The 12,048-nt window shown below is 34.7% G+C and overlaps 1 protein-coding gene across 1 annotated transcript in view; it reads left to right on the forward strand.

Moving 5' to 3' along the window:
* SDCCAG8 (SHH signaling and ciliogenesis regulator SDCCAG8) overlaps positions 1-12,048 on the forward strand; it is a 106,807-nt gene that overhangs the window by 26,045 nt on the left and 68,714 nt on the right. Inside the window, exon 13 of the mRNA XM_041477147.1 lies at positions 11,175-11,317. Coding sequence (XP_041333081.1) covers positions 11,175-11,317 — 143 coding nt within the window. The remainder of the gene's footprint in view (positions 1-11,174; positions 11,318-12,048) is intronic.

Consider the following 12,048-nt stretch of genomic DNA (forward strand, 5'->3'; position numbering starts at 1 on the left):
GTATTCCTTCTTAAGTTGTGATTTGCACATAAGAGTCTTCTGAATACACAGATTTATAAGATGCACATGAGGATGATATTTTTAATATGCCTTTTGTAATTTGAACAGCCTATCCAACACGTTTTGAACCATTGTTTTTCTTTTAAATAACTGAACAGATCATTCCCTGTATAAGAATATATGTAGGGATAAAATGAAGTATTTCAAAAATTAAAATTTTAATTACCAGTTCCTCAAAAGCTGCATGTAGGAGACTAAGTTTATTAACTTAATAGCACAAGCTTAGTCAGGAAGCAATATTAATTCAAGTGATAATGAAAATATATGTAAAATCCAAAGGAGGAGCTTATTAGGTGAAATAACCCTTCAACATGTATAGAAAATGATACAGCGCAGAAGAAGAGAGGTCTTAAAGTGTTCCTTTTTTCAAGGTTTGATTTTTTTTTCACTCCTGCATCCTTTAGGCCTAAGGACACTGAAAAACAAAAAACAGGCTTGTCGTCTGTGTCTTGACAGATATCACAGATAAAAGAGTTGGCATAATCTTGGCATACAAATAAAACAGGATGTGTTTAATAAGATACTTGAAGAAGTATCTTGGATTTTAAATCCTGTTCTCCAACTTGCTTGAGGATTGCCTTTTGAACAAATTACAAAATTTAATAAAATATTTTAACCTCATGTGATGACCTACTGGTATTTTAATCAGTGTGGAGCTGCATACACTGAAATGTGGTGATTTATAATTTGATATAAAGTGAAATTATGTGAGGGATAGTTCCTATCAGCAAAAATTATTAGATAATTAGATAAAGATTAGATACTCAGTAATTATGTTATTCTATTGTTCAAATATGATTGTTGGTTCCTCAAAAAAAAAGGAAAACAAACAATTTTGTAATTCTCAGACTCAGTATCTAGCAGCTGTTTATTAGCTGTGGCTCCAGTAACCCAAAAGGTTCTGTATAGGTCCTAGGATTATTTAACACGTTAAAAGCAACCCAAGAAGAGTGTTAGAGTGCCTTGTTCTGTTATTGCCTGTTGGCTGGGGGTTTTTAAATCAAATTTTAACAAATGTTAATAAGTTATTGCAAATTATTTTGTTTAAAAAAATGAAAACAGTTCAATCGCATCTATCTTTGTATTTAAAGAAAACCTGAATTGTTTTATCTTATGTGGCACTGAATAGCAAATAATAATTGTTCTTTGGTCTCTCAGCCATGACCTGACCTTCTGGCTAAGAGATAGAGCTGATACCTTCCTTGGCCACCATCTGTTCATAATAAATACATATTTATTTTTTTTAAAGTAGAGAGACAATAATGTAGGAGTATTTCATGCTATTCTGTATTAAATGATATGGTTTTTCTCTTTTAAAAACAAAGGATCATTTTTTGGATTGCCTTTAACATACTGAGAGCGAGTTTACTGTTTCTTGACATATAATGCATTTCTAATTGTGCTGTGGATAAATTTCAGTTTTCAAGATATTTTTTAGTTTACATGGAGTGACTTTTAAAAAAGCCTTAAAATTATTCAGGTGTGTCAGAATAGGCAGAAAGCCTCACATCTACAGTTTAGGATCACCAGATACATATATCTGTATGTCAAGTAAATACAGGTTGGTATTTATCATATGCTGGTATTTATAAATCTTATTCAAAATTGAACTTATATCATTTAGGAAACTTAGAGAGTGTATACATCTTTGGTTTTACTCCCTTTTATCCTAGTATCTTTTTCCCTGTGTTTATTGTCTGGTTAGGACTAACACCCACTTGCCAATATGTTATAAATCTCTGTTATTAGCATTTTACATTAATATTCCTTAATAATTAAGAAGCAATGAGCAATGTTACCATTTAAATTGAATAACTGTTTTGTAATATCATCCATCATGATCCTGACTAACATCAGGATTATGGAGGGAACTGGGGGGGAAGACATGTACTACACACTTTCTCAACACAAAACCCACATCTGTTCATCTGGCCCGATATGTTGTAAAGTAGCATAACCTACTGCCCTCTCTTTTTCTCTCTCAGCCAGCCCTCCCATTGTGGATGTAGCTGTGCTGAAATAACAGTGCATTACTTAATACTTTTACTTCTTAGGAATAAGCTTTCTAGATTATATGAATATAACGCCTTCATGGCAGTAAACTGTGTCCACACTAGGGGTTGTACTAGCACAGCTATATCAGAGAAGAGTCACGCCCTAACCTAAATTGCTGTTATTAGAAGAAAAATTGTGTGGCATATTTGACACAGCGGGGCTTCACTTTTATAATACTTTTTTTGTTAATTTGTAAGCACTGTGTGGCATAATTCATGCATTTCTAACAGAAATCATACTTCTGACACACTATGAAATTGTTCCTCAGATTAACATCACTTGCTCTTTTCTGCTCTGCCTTATAAAAATAAAAATGAAGTTCATTTTTAATAATTTGCTTTGTGTTTGTCTGAAATAATTTATATTTGGCTTAAAATCTTGCAAGCTTCAGCATGTAGAAGTGAGAACAGTTTTTAATATTGGGTTTTGCAGTCCAAGTCAATTTGGGCATTCTCCTTATTAGACAGTTTTTACCAGTAGCATGGCTCCACTGGGAGTTGTGGTGTCCTTGCAGTAAAGTAATAGGACATGTTAAATTCAACTCCAGAAACAAACTGTAGCTCTTCAATTTTGTTTTTTCATGTTTTGTGGAATCAGATAAATACTTTGTGTAGAAATAAATCCAAGCTAGTAATCTTAACCTGTAAAAAAGTCTTTAAATCTAGGCAGATATAGTTTGAAGGGGGATTACAGAATTCTGTAACCAGAATTTTGCTCCAGAAACACTGTACTAAAACCCACAGATTTTTAAGAGTTGCCTGCATTGCAGTTCATAAGTCCAAATAAAAAGAAGTCAAGACTTGCTGACATGCATAACCTATACAAATAGGAAGAGCTACACACCAAAGTATTTTTGTGCAGTATGACAGAACCTAAATGATGCCTCTGTACATTTCAGACTGACAATTTTACAGACAAATAAAAATCTGGCAAAATTGCAGTCCAAAAGCACTTTGCCAAAGGGTATTTTGGGAATGTTTATCTCATTTGTCATAAATCCATGATTTATAGTAACCTAATTTAGATGCTATAAGAGGAGAGATTACTGACTCTGTCTTCATCAAAAATAGTTCAGGCCAAGAATTTGGGTATATATCCTGGAAATGCTTCAGAGTATCCAAAGCAAGACCAGTAACACCTTTTAAAGACCCTGGTTCACTGAAATGTCTTTTTAGAAACAGATATCAAGCTTTCATGACTCAGGCTTTAAAACAGTAGAGTTTTCAACAGCTGTGACATTCAGCATATCACCGGATGTTTGAAACTTGCAAGATTTAATAACTGGTGAAGATGGGTTAGGATGATGTGTAATGTGTATTCTTGTAATAGTCTATATCTATATCTGATATTCTGTTTTCTCATTAGTTATAAAGATGCTCTGGAAATTCAGTTCCAGAGTTTTGAAAAGAAATTCTATTAAATCAGAAAATGTATACTCGAGTCATATTTGACGGGGGAAAATCCCCAAAATTCAGAAGATAGCTTGAAACTCTTAGCATGAAATTTTATCACCTGGTCTGACCTTGATTATAATGATCTTAAAAATAGCAAACCTAAACTGCTTTTGGAAAAGAAAGCATTAAGGAAATGTGATAACCTTTACTGTAACTGAACTCTTCCTAATTAATCATGTTGTGTTTTGGGCATTCAGTGCATTAATTTGACAATGAGTAAATAAGGAGTAAAATGGCAGTATTTTAAGCCTTGCAAATTTTCTGGCCTGCTCAGGAGGAACTTAATTCTCTTCTTTATAGCTGGACTTACTAGCTCATCTCAAGATTTTTGAGGAAGACATTGACCTACAACCCTGCAATATGTATATAAAATTATAATATGGCTGCTGCTGCTCTGCTATGGCATAACTTTCCTCTGTCAGCCATCCATTCCTCAAGAATCAGTGGTATGAGCAGCCTTCATTAAATCCTATTTCCTTAAGAAAAATCCTTGGGACTAGGATTCCCAGTGGTAGACTTTTCTTTACTCACTTGTCTTCATTTTCTGTACGGGTCTGCTTCCCCCTAAGCATCTATCCTGCTAAAAGGAATGAATAACACAGGATCAGGATTTTATTGTTCATAGGTGTAGTTTGGCCCATGTAACCTTGATCCGTGTTCTGTCATCCACAGTGATGTATCCACAGTATATGGAAAGAGAAAATTGTTTATGTGCATTAAAAATTTTTCAAAGTAGGAAAAGAATTGCACATCTCCTGATATAGGGGGTTTACATACTTAAATAAATACTTGGTTTCTGTTGTTTTTTTCTTATTCTCTGACTAGAAAATATTGTTGTTTTATCAATAGTTACTGTGTCAACAATCACAAGAAAAAGAGTGTGGAAGTCCCTATCAGTTGTCAGTTGTTATTGCATAGGTTTTCTTTTCAGCTATTCCTTTAATGCTGTCCGGGAAGTAAGAACCAATCTCACATGAGTAGCCTTAAATAGTGTCTGAAAGAATAAAAGGAACAGGTTTTGTTCTCTCCTGTTTTTCAATAATGAAGTAGGTGTAATCTTCCCCTTCCTTCTTTCTACATGCATCCTTCCTTTTCTGAATTTTTTATCAGCAAGTGAACCATATATTTTGCACTACCTCATTATCCCCCATCTCTCACCTTTGCAATGCATTAATAAAAAATCATCTTGTTCCACTGTGAACAAACTCACTTTCTTATCTCTGCTGGTGGCTGCTGACTCATCTGTAGTACAGCAATGTTCTCTGTTAAAATGTGACTGTAGTAATCTCTATGGGATTGGAAGTTTTGTTCCTGAAATAGTATTGCAGGTCAGATATTTTGGCAAATTAAAAGCAAATATTTTCATGGAAATTATGCAGTAGAATCCTTGTATAATATGTTTCAGCCATTCACTTTTGTCATTTCCCAGGGTATTTATCCACAGGGACCATATTGCTCTTCAAGAGTTTGCACAGGAACAGACCTTAAAGATTATTTCTTAATTTAAATATGGTGTGTGTGTACTCATAAATCTATACTTTGCAACATGATATTTTTTCTTTCCCCAGATAACAACCGCAGGTAACAAGTTTGCTTCAGTGAGATTTAAAGTGTGTTCCTCTAAATGCATCCACCCTCCATGCTATTCCCATAAAGTTCCTCCAGCATCCCTGCTCTTCCTAGGAAACTGCAGGATCCTGTCTCTGTTAATTCTCCATCAGTTTGCAAGCAGAGCATTTGTGACTGATGGCCTTTGCTTAGGTGATGGCTCTTGTCTTGAGGCTCTGCATTTTAGTGGAGCACACAAGGTGTGTGGTACTGCCAGGTGCGATCACACTTTGCAGTAAAAGTGGCAAAGGGGTCACAAAACTACTTTGAGGAATTCAGCAGTCCCACCAGATCAGGTTAGGACAATAGCCATCTAAGAAATCACAGCCTGCTTTGCTTATCCAGGTAGGCTATATCTTTCTTGTCCCTCTGGTCTTTAGAGATCAGTTGATTTGAGCCAGCCATACAGAAAAAACTTCCCATGTGTGTTTCTTGGGGCTACTTCACATGTTTCTGCTCAGGTTACTTGCCCTTCCTGTCAGGAAAGGTTTTCAAATTCCTGTTTTAGGCTAAATGATTTGTAGAATTTGCAGTAGTCCTGTGTGTTTTTGTGAATTAGCCTCTTAGAAAGAAAGGGTCTTTGTGAACTCCTTTAAGCCCTGTGTATGTATTTGTATACACTCACAATTTATAATAAATATATTTCCAGAATGGAGGTTTCCCCTTTGAAACCACGTGTAGCTTTCATGAGTGCTTTGTGTCCTCATTCAGATTTGAATGGGAAGCACCAGTAATTCAAATAGAGTGCAAAAGGGAGAAATCCATTGCTGGGATGTGATGGGGGTTAACCTTGTGATGGCCCTAACTCTCTTTACAAAGTTGGACAGTTCTTCAGGTGCAATATGCTATGTCAGATGGCCATGCCTGGGAGGTCTGAGGTTTAGAGACCACTCTGAACCTAGAGTTGCTTGATTGATATAAGGATTAGGATAGAAATGACTGCAAATGAGCCCTGCTGCATATGGCCTGATCGTAATCCAAGTAAAACAGTTGAAATCTTTCTACAAAACCAGTCTTGTTTTGTTGAGCTTTCTTAAATTAAAAAAAAAAAAATCCAGTTAGTTCTGTTCCTGATTAATTACTATATTATTAGGTATGGAGGGCAACATAGATGGAGATCAGTGTGAAAGTGCAAAAAATTCCTGTCAGTGGTACACACAGCATTTTTAAATGTGCATGCAAGGCCATACTGGGAGCACCTCTTTAAAAGACTTGGTCCTGAGTATCATCACTAGTTTCTCTGCTTTGAAGACTACTTTAGTAAATGAGGCTAAGCTTATGAACATCATGGCCTGTTAAAGTGTATTAATTTCAAGTGTGTATATCTTTATAGATTGCATTTTTATTTTATATTTTTATTGATTGCCTTTTGGGTATGTACATTCAAATACCAACCACCACTGTGATTATATTTCACTTTTTATTATTTTATATTTTTTCTTCTTTATTTTGTTCTATTTTATGCTCCTTCAATCTTTTAGTAATGGTGGCAAATGAAGTATGAAACAAAAAAAATTGTAGTGTAAATTCACATTAATATTTTACTCTCCAGAATTATTTTACTGCAGAACTTGGGCAATGACATAGTCAGTGCAGAATTTCCTTTTCAGGTTATACTGTGTATTTTTTCACCTGATGTGTGAACATACTGGGACAACAGTGAATGTCATAAATCACTTAAGAATTAATTTGGTTTTAGTTTATTTTTCATTTTGTTAAAAGTCTTCTAAAGTTGTTTTTTGCATTTTCTTCAGAATAAAAGTTTTTTATCACCACTTAATCATTCTCATTTGTTAAAAAATAAGTATTTGTCTTTTCTGTCAGTTTGCTGTTATGTAAAATTCTGTGAAAAGCATCTGCTAGTTTGAAATTTAAAGTTGTATTTTTGCATACAATAGAATCAGCATTTTTATGAAAAGAAATAATTATTTTAATTTTTAATTTGACTTGTTTTGATGAATTTTTTTCATTTAATCAGATTTTATACAGATAGAGATGTCTAGTTAATTAAAAAGTGCATTTTTGCAATATGCATAAGTATTGTTATTTGAAGATAATGTCAGATAGGTTATGAAAAGGATATTTGAGGATTAATTCAGTGTTTGAGAAATCATCTTTTATGTTTTCCAGAAAGTTGCACTTATATCACTGAATGAACATCTCTAGTGTGTTCCCCTAAAAATGTATTATAAAAATCTGAAGATAATTTTTAAATAAATCACAAACTAATGAATGAGAAGTGAAACACTTAAGTGCTTCAAGAAAAGTTACAAAATGGTCCTATGTGCTTCGAAGTAGAAAACTTAAAATATAAAAAGTGGTTGGTGGTAATGCTGGAAAAAGAATAATTGATTTAGAATAAAATTTTACTGCAGTGATACTTCACTAATGCTTCATTTTTGTTTAAGTAAAACTTCTTTTGTGTAACTGAGCTGAATATGGATGCAGGATGGTGTTAGTGTGTTTCAGCTTATGGTGAGTAATGGTGTTTCTCTTACTGAGGTTTAGCCTGCCATCTTTCCATGGCAAAGTGCCTGTTGATATTCCTGGGAGTTTGGGCAACTGCAGAAGAAGACATATTAAATAGTACTTTTGAAATTATGTGCAGAAGTAATAAGAACATTAAAGTTGCAGAGTTAAGCACCAGAAGTTGCCTGTTCTAACCTTAATGTAGTCTTGTTGTACGTATACATTATGATAATTCTGTTCCTTGTTATACTGAAAATCTGTTTCAGATTTTCTTAAATGCAAGATTGTCATCTGTCTTTTTGCAGTTCTGTGCTCCATCTCTTGTCTCTCACATACATTGAAAAGTTAAGTACCTTGAAGAAATAACTTTCTGATCATGTGGTAAAAAGCTGTATCACAGGTGATAGGCACTGGGGGATGAAACTTAACACTGCATGAGAAACAGAGCTGTCAGCAAAATGCTTTAGTTGGTGGTTTGTTTCTGTTTCTGTCGCTACGATTACACTGTGGCCTGGATAGCAGCTACAGAACTACTTACAGCTTCCTGATAGAAGAAATGGTAACTGAAGTAACACAAAAATTACTCTGAGTAAAAGTTGGGAAAAAAGGCTGCTGATAAGGTTCCCTGCTAAGACGGTGAAGAAGATTCATTGATTCTATAATTTCTCTGTAGATTAAATCCCAATTACATTGTGATGACCTAATGATGGACTAGACTTGACATGTTTCAGAATTCAGGACAGAGTGTATTTGTGAGACTATTACTGTTAACAGGAGAGAGAAGAGGGTTGTTTTCTATTATATTAACATGTCTCAGATTCTGAGGGTTCATGTTTCAAACAATTACCTGAGGTTTTAAACTGAATTATCCCATAGTGTTGAGAGTATGATCTGTTTTCAGCCTGTAAATGTACTGTGGTGTGTGGCTCCTACCAAATGATTTTGAATGAACATTTTTCGGTGTTTCAAAAAGAACAATTTAGTTGATAAGCCTAAATATACCTGGATTGGCTGTTTCTGAGTTGCTGTTAACATGTTTTATTGGGTAGCGTTTTTCTGCCATCCCTTTCTCATGAGGTTGTCTGCTGTTTCTGCCATGATCATTACCAGAATTCTAGAATATAGGTCATGCTGCAAGCACCTCCAAACACTGGTATTTTAAGATGTTTATGTATGTCTGTATATACCTAAACACATGCACAAACATATGTGTGCATGAGTATAAAGGAGCTGATACTGGATTTTGGCATTACTGATGAAAGTAGCACAAGTAAAATTGTTCTTCAAGCCACATTTTTATTTTCTTGATATTTCTAATAGAAATTATAAGACACCTGTGAATGTTTAAAGACCCTGTCATGAAGTGACACTTGCCTGTCTGAGATTTCCCCTTGCACTTTCATGACAACTAAAATCTATGGATGTGTTCTTGAGTGCAGCCCTGAAGGTTCAACATCTGGCTGATGGAAACGAAACATGTTCACCAGAGGTTCTTGCACTTGGAATTTGCTTCCTTCTGTGGGTCTGTGTCAAAACCTGACTGAGCCTGTTTAACTCGAGGCAATGGTGTAAAGCCCATCTGTTCCTTGAAACTTTTCCCTGAAGGAGCGATCTAGAGTGTATTTATATTCCCAGCTGTGGTTGTGCTTTTTTTTTAAGTACTTAGCTGATGCTTTTGGACTAATTTGTGGTTTGGGTTTGTTTAAAGGTGTGCTGAATGGATGCACTTTGAAAGCAGATTTTAGCAATGTTTCAGAACTTCCCTATCTTTAACTTGTGAGTACAGTGAAGAGTTCATGTCCCTGTTTACTATGAATGGAGAAATAACACTTACGAACTGGTACTGTTAAGAAGAATAGAGAACTCATTGAGACTTCTATTTAAAATACACAAAAGTCTGAAAAGTGGAAATGCAAAGCATTTGTAACTGAATATCTTAGAGCACCTGATTTTAAAATAGTCTGTCAGTGTAACAGGTTGTTATATTCTTTAGAAGGGATGAGTATTAACAGTTTTGTAGATAGTTTTACTATCTTTGCTTTTGGACTTGGAATATACCAATATAATTTGGTAGGAAGTGCATGTGATAAAGCAAGGTGACATTTAAATTCTAATCAAAATTTCCTTCATGAACCTTTGTTGAGTGTTCTTTGGGGGGAAAAAAGGTGTACAGTTAAGTAAATGGCAAAATTTTAAAATCCCCAACACTCTTGAAATGGTGGTGTTTTTCTGGATGAAGAGATTTGTATTTCTCTGACATCATAAATGTAAGTAGTTTAGATTAACACTTTTATGGGAGGTAAAGAGACAATGTTGTTATGAAGGTGCTTCAAATGCTTGTATTGGAGTGGGGTTATATTCATTTGTTCTTGTAGGATGTTTGAATGAATAATTTTATTAATTAAAGAAGATATTGCATCTTGTCTACATAAGGAAACCATCACAAATATAAAGTATAACAGCTATTCAGCATGAACTCCTTACGTGAACAATTTTATTCTGTACTACAAATGACCTTTCACAGTTTAGTTGACTGAAAAATATGCAAGTTCCCTCCAGCCCCAATGACAAATAAATATTTATGTAGGGAGTTAGTGCAGAACAGTTACTACATGATTAAGCTATACTGTCAGTTTGTTCTGTACTCCACTGGCCTTCTTAAAAGCATCTCTAGAACAAAGTATAATATTGTTTTACAGATATATTCCTACAGGTACTTGTATGTTGTATATACTTGAAGAGACTTGAAGAGAAATATATTGTTTCTGAGAATTTCTATGAAAAATGTTTACATTTTTGCTGGCAATGTGATTGGAACAACATAAGTCTGGTACATATCACTGGACTTGAAGATGCTGGTCATGCAAACTCGACTATGGTTATTTGTAAATAAGTTAATAGACTCATCACCTTTAGTTACTATGTTGACTTATAAGGACTAATGATATTAATAAAATAATAGGATTAACAGCAGCTGGTATGTTTTGGGTTCAGCTAGAAGTCATAAATCCTTCTTTTCAATAATGGTAAAATAACAAAATTACCTTTATTCTCTTGTGTAATATTAGGTGACAAAGCTAAATGCCCCCTTGTCACTGGCTATGTAATAGGCATTAAAAAAAAAAAAATTAATTACCACGAGAGCTATCCTAAGTCAAGCAGCTTCTGAAGATGGCCACTGTTCTACTGCCTTTCTGGCTCTCTAGCACAGTGAATTCAAGCCACAAATATGGAGCCTTCACATGAGAAAAATGGAAAATTCTTGATTGCCTGTAACTCTTAAGCTGCATGAACACAATAACATTGATTGTATATTAGAGTATTTAAATATGAAACACATTTTGGCTTTTCTTAAGAATGTAATTTCAACTATAATTTGCTTGTTTTGCAGTTTTTATCAAGTAACTACTTTTGTTCAAAAACAGAAGTGTGCATTATTTTCAGGTGCTTTGATCACATTTTTTTGTCTTAAAATGTATCTCTATGTATTTCTTAAACACACTTTCTTTGGTTCTATAATTTTCTAAGAAAATAGAAAAACTGGGATTAGAGCTCAATGGGAACAAACAGCGTTTGGAACAAGCCCAGCAGGATGTGACAGAAGCCAGAGAGGAGTGCCTAAAACTGACAGAACTGCTGAGTAAATCTGAGCACCAACTGCACCTCACCAGGTACCCCTTATCCTATTACATGCTGTAGTACCAATTTCATTCTGCTAATTTTTTACCACAGGCTTCCCCGCAGTTGTAGATACTTGCAGTCATTACCTACACGGGCAAGCCCTCAATTATGTTTGAAGTGGAGATTTGAATAAGTAAGTTCTGAACTACAAAGTGAGTTATGAACTATAATTTATAAAAGTGAATTAGTAATGTGTAGAAGAGGTAATGTTCAGTTCTGGTGGTGAGGTGGCATGGTTTTAGGCAGGAAGAAGAGCAAGGGAGGCTGCAGCTACCCTTTTTTTCTGTTGCTGTGCTTAGTAGGACAAATGTATTTGAAATGTTGTTTGAGACTGTAGTGTAGAGCAGCAGTGTTGAGCATAGGAGTTCTTAGATTAATAACCTGAAATTTCTTCAGCAGAATGACCAGGAATATGTATACAAATATACAAATGAACATAATTTTCTGTATGAGGTAAGCTCAAGTATGTGAGGAGGGTGTTTCAGTCTCTTGCTCAGTGAAGATACAGTACAATGCATTGTGTAATGAAAGACCTCCCTTGAGCCTATTCCATCCTTGGGTATAGATCCCAATGTCTTTTGCTGCACTATTCATTACACATTTCTAGAAAACTCCAGAAGGCTGACATGCCAATTATTCATTGTAACTTGATTCTGGGTAACTGCAGAACTTTTTTCTTTTTTCCTTTTGCCTTGGAAAACGCTATTGTCCAACTGTTTGC

The sequence above is a fragment of the Pyrgilauda ruficollis genome, unplaced genomic scaffold, assembly GCF_017590135.1.
Source record: "Pyrgilauda ruficollis isolate IOZ18807 unplaced genomic scaffold, ASM1759013v1 scaffold4, whole genome shotgun sequence".
In the NCBI taxonomy this organism is placed as follows: Eukaryota; Metazoa; Chordata; class Aves; order Passeriformes; family Passeridae; genus Pyrgilauda; species Pyrgilauda ruficollis.